Source organism: Platichthys flesus, chromosome 1 (genome assembly GCF_949316205.1).
Source record: "Platichthys flesus chromosome 1, fPlaFle2.1, whole genome shotgun sequence".
NCBI classification, from domain to species: Eukaryota; Metazoa; Chordata; class Actinopteri; order Pleuronectiformes; family Pleuronectidae; genus Platichthys; species Platichthys flesus.
Genome location: NC_084945.1, coordinates 13,919,916 through 13,935,830, shown reverse-complemented (window position 1 = coordinate 13,935,830; position 15,915 = coordinate 13,919,916). Strand labels below are relative to the sequence as shown.

The 15,915-nt window shown below is 43.8% G+C and overlaps 1 protein-coding gene across 1 annotated transcript in view; it reads right to left on the bottom strand.

Moving 5' to 3' along the window:
• zfhx3b (zinc finger homeobox 3b) overlaps nt 1-15,915 on the bottom strand; it is a 133,626-nt gene that overhangs the window by 41,603 nt on the left and 76,108 nt on the right. The window contains exon 5 of the mRNA XM_062385771.1: nt 15,675-15,906. Within this exon, the coding sequence (XP_062241755.1) occupies nt 15,675-15,906 (232 nt within the window). The remainder of the gene's footprint in view (nt 1-15,674; nt 15,907-15,915) is intronic.

Sequence of the window (15,915 nt, the reverse complement as noted above, 5' to 3'; positions counted from 1 at the left end):
GAGTCATTGATTACTACTTGGATTCCTCTCTTCACGCGTCACACATGCTCCAAAAGGGGCGACCGCCTTGGAGTACAAGGCTGCTGTGCCCGGGTGTAACATGGTGAAATTGGTAGAACATCAGGGATGAATGAGGGAGCAGGGTGTGATAACTGAGAGCACACCATGACAAAGTGGAGGGATTTACCGTTGGGCCCGCAGCACTTCATTTGCTTAATAACAGATCATTCCACAAGAAAGTGGCTGCTCTGAGGGGGATATCACCGCAACGAGGATGTCTCACTTGCAGAAATCCTATTTGAAGACAACACCTTCTGAGCGCTCATCCTCCTCCACGCCTAAGACGATCCGAGTGCATGACAGGCCCCATTAATATGACGCCCTGTGTAACCTTGCTCCTTCCACTCCTCTTCCAACAGGAACAAAACTGATAGGCCAGGAGGAGGGGCATTACGTTCTGACTGAGCATGTAACAGAGCATGTAACAGAAAAGCGTGGTGTTGGTTTTGAAAAGACGTCTTACGTATCGTCACCTGGTGCCACAGGGTGAGAGAGGAAGGCAGGAGAAGTGTTAGAATTGTGTATGTATGTAATCACATTGGAAGCAATAGTGCCCCCTGTGATGCCCGGGACAAAGAGGTCGACCTCGTGCCCTCTGAGTCTTTTCACGGAAACATGTTTCTTTTTGCAGAGGATTTGGGTTTGTTCACTTCTGATTCTTATCTGAGTCGTCACTTCATCTGTGGCTTACTGAGAAAACATAAACCATAATCTGACACAGGCTGACACACAAAGGCAGGACCTTAAATCCATGTTTCACACACTCAAGCCTAAATTCTTATCCTTTACCAAAAATCATTGCAACGATAAAGAATTTGTCTTTGCCCACTACACTGTGCATTTTTAAAACAAAACACATTTAACAATCCCATATTCTATTGTAGCCGCAATTAATTCTTAAGTACACTGTGTGGAGGGAGCCTCCGGTGAGTGCCGGTGTATTTCTGTGAAGGTCACCCGGAGAGAAAGAGAAGACAACACGTTGGCTGGACATTGCGTTGTGTCGTGTGGGAGAGCAGACGTGCAGGCAGTTAGTCGGACACCCCTTACTCGCATGATGCAGGACCTCCTGAAGGCCCCTGTCCCTCGAGCAACGCACAAGTGGGCTGAGCAATTAACAATTTCATGCTGATTGCCTCAAGCATGTTTTGCTATGCCATAAAGATAATAGCATGAAGGGTGCGGCGGCGGCGGCGGCAGCCCCCCCACTCCCCCGGTGTTCCTCTATTGCTTCCATCTCTCAATTCTCTCCAGTGCAATTCACATGTTGGAATGGCACTCTGCCTGCTTGCTTTATTAAAGACACTCTCCCTGCTTAGAGGACGCATTTAAGTGAAACAAAAAAACATATAAATATATATATATTTAAATATATATATATAAAGATGACTCCCTGAAGAGTAAACAGGGATGATTATTAAAGGGAAGGAGAAAACTAGAGTCTTGGTCTCCCACTGGCTTCTTGATTTGAAAGTCTAATTTGGCAACTGCACACAACAGGCGTGCAGGTAGACAAAACAAACAGGTTCCATTTCCCCAGACAAACAGAGCATGCTCAGAGTGGCTGCTGGTGACAGGCCTCATCTTCTTCATTCCCCCCACCAGGACAGCGATCCTCTTTGACCATGGAGCTCACCGCTGTGCGACAGGAAAATCTGTGCACCTCTAAACCTGCTATTCGTCTACACAGCTGAGCATGTGAACACTACAAGAACATGAAACGTCGCCCCTCAATCACACTAGTAGGTGTGTGTGTAGTTAAAATTATGAAAAAGAAAATAAGGCCTGAATGATCTTTATTTCACAACTGAAGATATTTATTTGTCCAGCAAATAGCACAAAATCACAAGGTCTTGGAATAATGTGTTAAGTGCATTTCTAGAGAATGTGGTATTTCCTTTGTCACTTTGTGACAAAGTACATTGTGCATGAAGACAAACAGATGCAGTCATTATTAATGTGTGGACAACACTGAATGCAGTAGACTGTCCTCAGCCTGGTGAGTTCACGTTACCTTCAGTACAAAGAATCCATGAAATGTCTCATGTTTGAGCTGAAGTGCTGCCTTGATTCCTCTAATGATGTTCCTATGTTAATGAATGCAGATTATTTTGGCAAAGTGAAAAAGTATAATTTCTGACTAATGGTATAAATTCATAAATTTCATTAGATGGAATTTAAAGAGACCATTTCAGTTTTGTTTTACGCTGGGAGAGTCCCTCTATTACCTCCACTTCACTTTGTCACTATTATCATGGTGGCAATTTTGTTTTCTGAATATATAAGTAGAAAGTTAAGAAGAGGAATAATGTATTGATTAAAAACACTGGTAAATGACTGACTGCATTAAGTTTGAGAGTCTCACTATCCAGACAGACACATTATTAACAATGTACCCATGGGGTGATTGTTTTCACTATGTGAAAAACAAACCCTAAAGACATAAGGAGGAGCGGTGGACAAAGGGTTGCAGCACCAGCCCCCTCTGGCCCTCTGGCCCGCCCTCTCTGACCCCCCTCCCCTTCACCTCCCATGCTTCTGGTCGCCCTTCCACCCCTGGCTATGTGTGAACGTGCAGCTGCCGCACTGACAGCCACCAACACCTAAACTGAACATGGTTGAATTACAGACCCCATATTGTTTATGACATGAAGCCTATCATTGATTTGCATTCTTAAGTGGTAAACACAAACACACACATACACACACTTACCCTGTGATAAGGAGAATCATGTTTTTGCATTAATTTATATGAAACAATGTCACCCCCCACAACCCCAGACACACCAACAACAGGCGCGCACGCTCTTATAAATTGCAGTCACATCCCCCAGCTAGGAGGGGATGATAATTGCGGACGGCCAATAAATTACCTCTGCCTCCACATCAATTATAAGCATCACGTCTGGCAATGAGGAAAATGAGATCTTGTGACAAATTTCATGAGGCTTGGCTGCCCAGCAGCCTTTCTTAACATGCTACAGATAGCAATCCCTTATCTAGCCTCTGTAATGGGGAGCTACGGATAGAGAGATGGAGCTGCAGCCATTTAATTAAAAAGCTGGGGGTAGGGGGTGGAGAGGTGTAATTCATTGAAAAGGCACAGGAAGGAGACAAAGCCTTTGTCTGCAATACATATTTTGCTCAATATTGTCACTCATCAGAGGCCAAGCTTGTATCTCTTCTGACAGCAATTCTTGAGATTTTGCCCGTCTTTGTGCTCATCTCTCCACTGTTTTCCTCAGTTTTTTCCTCCCTCTTCTCTACTGGTTTTTTATATTTCCCAGGAGTCCACTGTTTTCTCTGCTGGGACAGCTCCAGCGTTTTTTTTTTACGAATGACTGCGGTGGACAGACAGTGGCACTGAATGAAATGGCCCCTGCACCTAATTGTATTCCCACCTGGGGAAAGCAGGCAAGGGCGGAGGCTTCAAGAGCACAGCAATGAGGATTTATGGCAGATGGGGAGACGGCAAAATAAAACACCAAAAGGGATGGCTCCTAAATCTCATTCCCAGTGCAATATTCATTGTTGCTGCAATCGGGTGTGCTGATAGAGCATTGAAAAAAACGACTGCTGTGTTCAAATTATGGCTGTACTCTCTACTAATATTTAACATCATTAGAAAATCATTAGAAAACCATCATAAAACCTGGGATTATGACCAGAGCATTAAACACAATGATTATTCGGTGTGTTCCTTCCCGCTTTGCTTTGGAAATGAGATTTGCTCTGCTGCGGCCATGTAGGGGAGAAGTGAGAATATTCTTCATAATTACTGTAACATTTGAAAAACATTGGCTTGCATGAATTACTATAACATTATGCAGTTGTGTTTGTCTGCCCAAAAGCAAAGTTGAGGCTTTGCATAGGATATCATTAATGCATTTTCATTGGGGCATCAGCCGGAATAAAGCTAATATTTTACAAAACCCCCACCATATGAAACCATATAAAACACGAGTGTAGCAGGGACACACTGATTGATAGCATGAATAAAAAAGGGAGCATAACAAATAAAAAAAGAGGTAATTTTCTTACATTGTTGGCTGCGTCTTGGCGGGGCATGAGGGACAACAAAGGCTATGATGTCATGAAACCACAAACCATTAACTAGATCAGTAATGGAAAACCAGTTTATTTTAAAAAAGAAGGCAGTGTTGAAGACTGCAAATACACTTGTGTATATCCTCTACTGTACTCAGACGTGTGGCTCTTCTTGAAAAAAAAGGGTGGGCCAACAGTGTCAGAGTTGAGTCTTTACTTTTTGGGATTTCTCGGCAGCCCCATTATCAAGAGCAGCCATCAGCACAAAGATAAAAGATCCTAATGGAGCTGGCCCTGGTGGAGATGAAAGGTGCAGAGATGGCACACTGTTATGAATCTCTAATGCAGCCCATGTTTCTGAGGTAATGACTAACTCTCAGGCCTCTTTCACAGGCTTCCCTTCTTAGGGCCTGAGCGATAAGGTCTCCTATTCCTTGTCATTAAGTAGTCTGCACTCCGATGATCCCCTGTCCTCGTTGGAAGCCATCCGGAGAAGGTACAGATGATTTTAAGAGAGAGAGAAAGAGCACATCTGTGTTTTCTCTGACTTAGCCAATGGATTGACAAAATCATCTTAAAACAGAGGCGAGGCTTGAGATATTACTGAATGTGACATGGTTTATTGCCACTCCCCAAAAAGATTAGATTTCAATGCGAGGTAGCAGATGGCATAAACTTTTTTTTCAGAATAAACATGTCTACTTCTCTGAATTAAACAAAAGAAATGTTTCCATTCTTTCATACGGCGAAGCCCGTTTCAGAGGAGGTGAAGTCAATGCCCATCGTATTCTTTTTGGGTCAGGACGGGCTCAAAGCTAATGTGAGACCAACCCCGTGTAAAGCTTGTCAGGGTAATTGAACTGACACTTATGAGAACCAATGTTCTTTTGAATGCATTAGTTGGCAGATATTCATGCTTTTGTCCCTTAAACTTTGCCAGCAAAGAAAAAAAGAAAAAAGAAAAAAAGAGATGGCCTTTGAACAACGGGGAGAGGTGAAAATACAGAGTGAGAGAAAGAGCAATTCTCCTCTCCAGTCCCTTTCACAGAACCTAATGGATTGTGAGCACTTAATGCATTAATCAATCAATAACTCTCACTGTACATCAACAACGCGACCAAGTTATGAATGACCTCTGGAACAAAAAAAGGACGCTTTAATGCACACAAGATTGCTCCTAGGTTAGTAACTTGGGCCCGGTTTTGATCATGCATGATTACACCTTCACAAGGCAGCAGGCCATTAACAGTGCACTTAATATACTGAGGTTAGTTGTTATACAATTTGCACATGGGTTTGTTGCAGGGAAATGCTCTGAGCTAGGTCTTAGCTAGGCTGCTGATTACAGCATACTTAGAACACATATTTATTAGGAGTTTCCATATCATACCAATAGCACCAATATATTTTTTACGTCTTATGCTTTATAATGGATTATTGGTATCCCAGCCTTGGTCACTAAGCAACGTAAGAATAGCTCTGGCCTGCTCATCATGAAAGTTAAGTGCTCATCTTTGTAGTGCGGTTGGAGCACTACTTTAAAGATGGTCTCTATCTTTAGATAAAAGAATAGGAAACCCTCGCTTGTTGAGAGGAATCATTTCAAGTACTGGTGTACACTCCGGCGGTTGCCCATTGAAAGTTAATTTCTATGTTTCAGTTAAGGTCTATTGAATAATCTGTGCGATTCGCCGATGCTTTGTATCGGCCGATGGTGACACATGACAAGAAAAATAACTTAGAAATGATTAAATATTCCATTATTATTTCACGATTCCAGACATGTCCATGACTGCAAATCATTCATTGCACATTTGCAAGACCTCGTGGCAGCGACGTCTGAACTCACGGAGCGATCAATTTTAATAATTTCTCATTAAATGATGGGATTTCTTCAAACTGATAACAAGAAAAATGTAAAGACTCTCTTCTCAGGGCGAAACTATGAGGAGAGTGACAAGCGTAAAACTAAACACAAAGTAGAAAAAAAAGGCGTCTTTCCTTCACTTTATTTATCTTTTTAATAGTGTAGATAAGCAGGCGGGGTTGAGGACGGGTATGGCGGGTTACTGCAGGACAGGAAGGGAGCGGGGTGGAGGTGCCCGTGGTGGGGGGTATGTTTCTGAGTTCCCGTCCTGAGCTCTGGCGGAGTGTGGAGGTGAAGCGTGGAGACAGAGTGGAACGGACAGGAGCTGACTGCAGAGCGCCGGAGAAAAGAGGAGCCCAGAACAAGAGCACAAGCTAATGCTATTGTGGTCAATGCACAATGGCTCCTGCAAAGTGACTGCAACGGGCCCTTAAACAAAGAAGGCATTTCCATTCACTCTCCCCCACCCAATTAGATTCTTTTGCCCGGTTTAACATGACAAAAACACAGGCCATTTTTCCTAATTCTGGCTGCCACACACTGGCCTCATGTGCCACCTTAAATCGAGTAAAGCCTCCGAGCGTTCGCCTGTGTGTTCGACTGTCAACGACTTGTGACATGGATTCAAACACATCCACTGTGTTCTCCATTCTGCACCGCTCACACAAATATGTGCCCCGACCCAGCTTTCTCAAGTGCTTGGAATATTCTACATATATATGAGAAAAACTCATTTCCACAGAAGCCTCGCTCGTCAGGAACTAAGGTTAATTTGTTTCTTTGGCTGAAAGAGAGCGGAGCCCGGACTTTAAACCAGATCTCGTGTCCTCCAACAGTTCATGAGTGTTTCAAAGAAAATAATGTTCACTGCACATTACAGCAAACAACACATCTTTAAGACATTAAAAACAAGGGTATATTTTTCTGCAAATAGACAGTGAGGAGAAAATGTGATGACGATCATGCACCAAAGTCTTTCAAAGTAATTTAAAAAACAATAAACTGTTAAACTACCGTAAAGTGTTTGTACTGCAAATGGTATTTTTATGGTATACCTCCTATGTGATATTTACCCATTTTTATAGTTTTTTTCACGATAGATAAATATCAAGTAAAGTCAAGTAAAACATTAGACTATTGGCCTAGTGGGCTTTTTTGTAAAACCATGCTACAGTAACGTTATACGTAAGGGCATTTTTGACATGGACATAATTTAATTTCATACTTTGTGGACTATAAATAAAACCCCATGGTATCCATACTGTCGAGTGAAATCAAATTTTATTTAAATAACCAAATATCACAGATTTGCCTCGAGGGGCTGCCTCAAAGTATAACTAGAGGTGGTGAAGGTTTTAAAAATGATTAAGGCTCAGGTTATTTTATGCAACATAAATTTCTTCATTAGTGAACAAATTTATGTTGCATAAAGTAATATGCAACTGCTTCATATTTTTTTGTCTTTTCTCATCAAATACATGGATGAGGATTTTAGTTGCTAATCATAAGATTAATGACTCATCAACAAACACTAATTTGCACGAGCAGCCGTGAAGCTTCAGTTTAACTTTGAGATGATGTGATGAACAGATTAACAACATGCATGTTTCTTAACAGACATAGATGTGTGTATTTTACACTTTTCTACAGCACATATATCGTAACATTACTACAAGTTAAAATGAAAAACTAAATCCTCCTCCTCCTGAGAGGAAACTGGGAAATGTTTTATAACAGCACTAACGTAGGCCAACACAGAAAGGAGACCGAATAGCATGTCCTACCCTCTTGACTGTGCAGCGCAGCTGAATTGACTCGATATGCTCCTCTCTATGCTTCCTGAGCAAGTAGCATGAAAATTGACCTTTGCTTGCTTTTCTAAACAGTGGATTACTCATCTTAATGCCTCAGATTGGTCAGGGTCAGGTTTTCTGTATGTTGGCTAATTTTGTTTCTTTTAAAAGAAGAAAACCAGAGGGATCCGCAAATGTATGTGAAAAAAAAGTAAAGAAACATAAATGCATAAAAACAGCAATGCTTTAGAAATCATAAAATGACTAAATATGCAGCAACCATTTTGAAGGCAATGTTTAACGCAACACAGAAACAGATAATGTTTCCCTTTTTGTTTTACTCTTGACTTGACTTGCCCCTTACTGTTTTTAGTGTTAATACAATAAGCAGTTAAGTCTGTAAACAAGGGACAAACTTATATTTCATTATTATCCATGTTTGTGTCATACGATGCATGTCTTGCCAAACTCACACAGGGATTCAGTAATTCAACATTATTGCTAGAGCATGAAAATGTGTGTTGGTATTTGAGAGGGATACTGCTAAAAAAAAGTTGTTGTTTCTTTAAACTGCAGGGTTCACTTAGAGGACCAACGGGCTGACTCCTCGTTCATTTCCCCCAACCTAAATATCATCCATTACTATACTCCACCGAGCTGCTCTCCTCCGAATGGACAGTGGGAGGAACAAATCCACAGCCAACTGATAAAACAGCAGTGGCAGAGAGAGCGGCGATTCCAGCCAGACAAAGAGAGACTGTGAGGGATAGGTCATTCACTGGACCAGGAGGGACACCATAACTCTGAGTGAAAATGTCCAAGATGGTCACAAAACAAACAGTATTTTGTCTCAGGCTGTCGCTGCACAGGCGACATCCCATCGTGTACAACAGAGTCGGGCCGCGAGCCTGACTCCCTCCGAACCTTCCTTTCTTCAACAAACAGCATTAACACAATCGCTGCTGGACAACACACAACTAGACGCACTGTTACGTTATGTGCTAATCAGCCGCGGCGCCTTTCACAACACTCAGATACAGATACCCACTGTCTCGCTGTGCATCAGGTCTACTGCAACATTTCAGGGAAGCAGTTAAGTGATCTGTGATCAATAGCAGCCCACTGTGGCCTGGTATCACATGCAAAGTGGTGTGATAATTAGTGCCTCCGCCAAGGAGGTTGTGTTTTCATCTGCGTTTGTTTGTTTGTCTGTTTGTCCGTTTGTTAGTTGGCCGGATATGCAAGAACAACTGGATGATTACCATGACACTCAGAAGGGGACATATTTGTGTGAAATTCAGAATAATTCCCAGCATTCACCTGTGGAAAGCTCCCTCTAATGTCACACACATCAACATACAGAAGAGCCTCCATCCCACTCACATTATATTTTTGTGTTTTTCACCAAACTTATCCTCATCCACCCTCTTCTCACCCTCCTCGGGTGCTGTGTAGTGCTACTGTCAAGCACAGTGTGAATCAATGACTGGCGTTCACGCCCACAGGTAAAGGTTAGAAAGGTTCACTACTGAATTATTTCTGCACTTCTCTCATTGCTGCCATCTGCCCAAGCTGCTTTTAGTTGATGCGGTTGAGGCACTGGAGGGGACTCTTTTCACTAATGCACCGAAAACATGGATGCATATGTGTATTCTATCCTGTATTTGTATATTTTTTAGCATAGAATGCTATTTTCACACATGCACACACACACAAACACCCTTTTACTTCTGCACACTCGGCTCACATGCCTATCTATCTGAGAGTGGATAATGAATCACAACATCTGTGCTTTCATCCCGCCATTGTTTCATCTGCCTTTATTCTAATGGAGCCTTCAGAGTGTGAGGGCAACTTGCTGCTGGATAGAGCATCCTTCACTCTCTGGTTTTGTTTTGCTGTCAGCGAGGCCAATCGTCTCTGCTGGAGCCGGGGTGAACTCATCCATAGCACAGATCATGCCCTTTGATCCACCAGCTCTCTCTGGGGGGTACAAACAGCCATAATAAAAATGGCTAACTAAAACTTTCCGAGCCTCGACTCGATAGTTCCCAAACTTTACCCCGGCTTCTCCTCTGATTCTGCCTATGGTGAAATTGAGCCGCCTTATCCTGACAGCGAGCAGCGCTGCTCGCCCGATACCAAAACATAGTAACAAATGAAGCGATCTAAGTGTTTAACAATTTATTGGTTCTGGTTTCTGGACCACCTGGCAAACACTTGCACTACAATCAATATCATAGATGAGAGCACGCTGAATGTGGGATGATAATGTGCACCTAAGGGGGAAATTTCAGTCGGCCGCGATGCAGAAAACCTATGAAATAAATAAAATAACACAACTACACATTAGCAGGAAAGTGCAGAAAGGTGCGTCTCCACTGTAGCACAACAACTTTAGCAACAGGTTCATTATGTGTCGAAAATAGGCCAATTCTGAATTGACTGACATAGACAACGAACCACAGTTGATTCGATAATGAGAGGCATTGGAGTCCTGTTAGTTATTGAGAAGTATCTGTCCAAAAATACGTATTCTCATATAACAAAGCCCCGCTCTATCTTATGCATTTCATATGAATCAGGTTGGACTTGTTTCTCACTCATCTCATGTACCTGTGACATTACTGCTGCTATAATTAAACCCATCATGGAGATTGTGTCTTTGTCACCTAATCTATTCCCTCCTACACTGTCTGGATCCGACTGGAACCACAGACTTCCCGCCCTCGGCCCTGACTGACACCCTCTGTGGAGGCTGTGGTCAGTCCACGTGAGTGACATGAGGGGCAGCAGGGCTACTTCATTACCTCCCTCCCCTCGCTCCTCCTGATCCTGCAATCCAGTACCTCACACCACCTCTGCTCCAATATCCAGCAGCAGAGCCTCTAGGCCTGAAAATAGAACTCATTAACACGTTTAGTAAGTACAAATGAGATGTCTGTCTCCTGATGGACTGTCTATCTTTTGGATCAGCTTTCAAGGAGAGTGTCTGGTAATGACAGGAGAGAGGGAAACCAATATTATAATGTGCTGCCCTTCTCTTCTGAAAATGGGCTTGATGACAGGGAGAGCCTCTCGCACCCACACACGGCCTGGTCCTCGCTGCGGACACCTATGTGCGTTCTCATTTACGGGCTGTGTGAGTTTGCAAAATAAAATCCATTGCGCATTTGCACCCACATGACATAACTGACAGTGAAATCACACACAGGGCAAAAAACATACAGAGCACACACCGGGTGGACTGTCTCCCCATCTACAACCGTAATTTTGAGAGGGGACTTGTTGCTGCACATGTTTCAGCCTGTCCTCATGGAATGTATTACTTCTCTGATCATCTCTTTCTTTCAGCATCTTTGTCAACAGAGTAAAATCTTTGACCTTTACTGCATACTGCCTTTCTTCTCCTTCTAATGCTGGAGGATTGGACAGACTGGCAAACCAGGATCCAGACTTTACCCACCTTCCAGCCTGAGGACAAAGTTAGTCAGTATTTACAGAATGAGGGTTCAGTCAGGAGGTAGTAAAAAATCTGGACACCAGACGTTTTTATTCACAGCCAATCCCAGAATAGAGTGGCGGCTTTCTGGTCACTTTGCTATTACAGGATGAGCCAGCAGCGGAATTCATAGTGAGTCTGTCCGTGAAGCAGGGGGCACAGGGGAAGCAAAGACTTGCTTCTGTTACTTAGTGCAGCACGGTCATATGAATGCTGATACACAACTGGAAAATCTATAAAGCCATCATTTTGGCTTTTTAATAAACGTCTAGTCTTTTGTAATATTTTCAAAATGAAAAGTAATGTATTTATGAATTTCCTGGCACGTTCTGTGGGCAGCAAACAATTTCCTATGCTTCCTCGATGCCCTTCGGACAAGGATTAGCAGGCAGGCGACTGACGGAGGCCTGCCTGAGCTGCGGGCCCTCTGGGGCCCTGCTCATCCAGGCCTGCACAGCCCTCATCCTCATATGCACTCTGCATCAACAGGGCAATAACAGACTTTATTAAAAGCGCATTGCAGCAGTGTCTGTCTATACAAGTTACTTTCAGATTGGCCATTATGTGGCATGTAGAATGGGTCTGGTGGTTAGGGGCTACAATATCCTGTTTCGGGAAAGGTTTACTTTGCATTTTAACAAGCATGAATAAAAGAGGACATTCCAGAAATGGCTACCGTCTGTTTTGCTCTAGCCTGTGGGGGGCAAAAGCTCGGGCCATGGCCTTTGCATGCCATCAGAGTGTGACCCGGCTCACCTCTGATTTGACCTGGCTTTAAAAGCTTTAGCTCCGCCACTGGACATGCAAATAACTTCTGTAAGATAGCAGGGAAAGGTAAAGCCACGATGATTTGGATACATCCCGTCTGCAGTTTTTGAATCTCAATTTGAGCTGCATGGTGTAAATGGAAACCCGGAAATATGAGTGACTTTCCCCTATTTGCTCTATTGGCACATTTTTCTGTGTCACATTCCATTTTCCAGCTTTTTCAGATTGTCTCAAGAATTATGCATGAGGCAGGATGGGAGCGGGCGGGATGTGGGGAGGGAAGAGGAATGCCTCTGTTGTCAGGACAGGCCTTGCTATTAGGTGTGTGACCCTGAACGCGCACCCCTTTTAGTGAAACAAGCAATGGATCTCATATTGGATACCACTATTATGCAGTCATTTGTATGCATCCTTCCATCTCATTTCCATTTAATAATGCACACTGCTCCCCCTGCCCAGTTTCTCAAACTGGTCATTAAAAGTAATGCTGATCTAAAGTGGGGCCTAAGTTCCGCTTACACGTTGGTGGATGAAACAACTGCAGAATCAAAGTAAAGATAACCCCTACCCAGACTGCACTTCAGCCGAGGCATACTCAGGCCCCTGTGTCCAAACAGGACGGGAGACAATGAGTGGTGGCTGCCCAGGCGGCCCCAGCCTTCTCCTTCCCAGCCTTCCAGGCTCACAGACAGGGATTTCCTCCTGCGACGAGAGCCAAGCCGTCACAGCCCAGCGATCAAGGGCCTGCCATCTGTGACTGAGGCGGATTTACAGCAGGAGCTAATCCACACTGTCAGCCACGTTTATTCTCCATCTCTGCCTCGTCCTTACACATACATATAAACACACACACGTACACCAAAGCGGAAAAATACCAATATTTTACCTAACCCTCTCTTTCTCTCTAACACACACACACAAAATGAAGAGAAAACATTCCTTGCAGAGGGGGCGTCCTTTTTGGAGACATTCATTCCATTCTATGCTCAAGAAATAACTTTTGAGTTGATTAAATGTTAAGAAATGAGAAACCTCAATGTGTCACTGAGTTGTATGCCCTGGTGAACATCATTCATAAGAAATAGGGTCATCCTACGCTCAAGTGTCACCCGAGCAAACACGCAGCAGCTCCCCAAACGCCTTTCCCCCAATTCTACACTCGTTCCTGACTGTTTCCTCTTATTCTCCGTGTACAGCATTGGACTCTCGTGCGCCCCGATGCTGTGCGATGACAGTCGTCAGCTGAGCAGTCGCCATTAACCCCCCACACTTGACATCAACATGGCGACAGGTTTTTACTTCCTCTCTGTAACCTCTAAACCTAAAATATATATTGTCTTCATGCTGTCAGACCAACTGTCCTCACACGTGAACATTTTAGGGGAGTTTTAACATCTTCTCTCTCCCCTCCCATGCTAGTTTCCGTGTATACCTGCCACCTAGTAATGACCTGCCACCCTTACAACTAGAACTGTTGCAGCCGGTGCGATGGTTGAAGTCCGTGCTCGGCTTTGTTCAGTGATCTCTACACACCGGTGAGCTGTGTGGCTTCCCTCTGAGGCATTCCTTCTTTCCCCATAGATTAAGGGTTAAAGAAGACAAATGGAGGCGGGGCGACAGGGCAACATGCCTGAGCAGCACATTTTCACTTTGAGCGTGAATTAAAACAATGCAGGCCTGTTATCCCTGCGTTACTGTAATTGGAAAGAAACCTCATTTCTGCTGTTGTTGCTCTTCTTCGAGCTCCACGTCCAGCCCACAGGAGATTTGTGATACAGAATCTCCACAGTATATGTTTGCTGCATCCTCATAAGGGGCATTAACATGCCAAGATATGAAGTGTAAAACATACCAGAACAGTCAGCTACACTTAAAGAGCATGGGCTTAAAGACATTATTGTCCAAAATGGAGGAATTGTATATAAATATTGTCATGCTCCCATTTAAAACCACCGTTCTGTTTAATGTTGTAATCATGTGTTTGATTATATAGTTGCGACCAGGTTTCATATGTTTTGGGAATAATCCCGGGCAGGCATGGAGCCCAGCATCCCACTCCAGCAGAGAACCTCTCATAGGATCACAGAACAGCAGCAGGCAAAGGAATTACTGTCTAGGTGACCCAGAAATCCAGGGGCAACTTTGTTTTAACAAGCCAGTGAATGTTCCCCCACTTTAGCAACTGTGCCTCAACCACAAAAAGAGCTGTGTGCCACAGAAGAACCAGCGCGGAGGAAATGAAACATTACACAGAAGAGAGCGGTTCAGCCCAGTTGCAGGGGCGGAGCTATGACGTGGACAATGAGGCAATTGGGGTGTGAAATGGTAGAAGTGAGTATAACCACTGTCTGCGTGCAAGAGTGTGCACGTGCGTGTGTATGTTCAGTGATGCTGCCCACACACAGCCCTGCTGCACAGGCTCATTATCTAACCTGCTGCTGGGATCCGTCACTGTGGCACACACATAGGCATCTGGCCCAATCAAAAAAAGAAAACAAAACACAGATAAACACATTTATCTGCAAACAGGACAACAATTCCTCCTGCCTGATCGCACAAGAGTGAATTCCCAACCCCCAACCCTTTTAACCTAAATGGCCCTTCCCCTCTTGCATGTTCGTTTGTCCACTGTACTGTAGTCATTAACATATTTGGAGTGCAGCGAGCAGAAAGCTTAATTGTCCCTAATTGCTCAGCTAAATATGTTCTCTAATGATTTGCCTCAGATCTGTGACTGCCTTCTGCGCAATTTCCCGGCCGCTGGGTTCATTATCCCTGCCTCCTTGGAACAAAGCATCTTCACAGGCTGGCCCTTTTTTTTTTTTTCTCCCCCTACAGAACACAGACAGCGAGTATGTGTGCGAGGGAAGGAATGGTTCCCTCTTGGAGGGGAACACAATAGAGCCCCTTTGTCAGGGCACAGGAGTTAAAGTGATTAGAAAACCAAATCTGTGCTAGGAAAGAGTGTTAATTGACCACAGCTCACTCTTCTAAATCAGTCTATAATAAATGAGCAGTCAGGCCACTTTGTTTCAGACATGCTACTGTTGTTGTAGCTGTTGTCTGTTTTTCGCTGGTTCTTGTTGTTGTTGCAGCTGCTGCTGTTTTGCAGCTCCTCTTCCTCTTTAGTCTCAATATGTCTTTAATGGCCCAAAAGGACAGCTCGTGTTAACATGAAGAGCCGGCTCAGCAGGAAAATTATTACTCATGAATTTACCCCACAATCTTTTAGACCTTCACTCAGTTTTTTCAATGATAAAATCAGACTTATTCCTGCGGGTTCTTCCTGTTTTAAAATTGTGATGTACATTTTAGTCTCATAATGGTATTTGAGTTATTTAAGTTATTTTTTTCAAACAAATACAGCAAAAGTGCAACAACGATAACAAGAACCTGAGTTTAAATTATATCTTGTCGTATTTTCTACACATCATCCATTTATCTCAATTCCAGAGAATAATTTGAGAAAGTAAAATGATCAACAGTGATCGCAAAATTTGACAATTCCACCCTGTAGTGTCTCAGTTGAGCGTTGGCTGGGTGTGTGTAAAAGACAGAATGGATGGATCAAGAGAGAAGAGAGGAGACACACACATACAGATACACTTAGAGAGGGGCCACAGGGGCAGGTCCTGACCTGTGTCTGAAGAAGGGCATTTGCGGATGGTGAAGATGGAGCTGAGGTCCTCCTCCTCCTCTGGCAGGCCCTTCTGCAGGCGCTGAAGCTTCCTGAGGCTCTCACTGCGCTGGTGCTTCATGGAGCGCACATGCTGGATCAGGTTGAGCTTGGCCTTGGTCGAGTAGTTGCACAGCACACAATGGTAGTAGCAGGCATCACCCTCCACCGCGTTCTCGTGCTGCTGCAGGTGCTGTGGGAG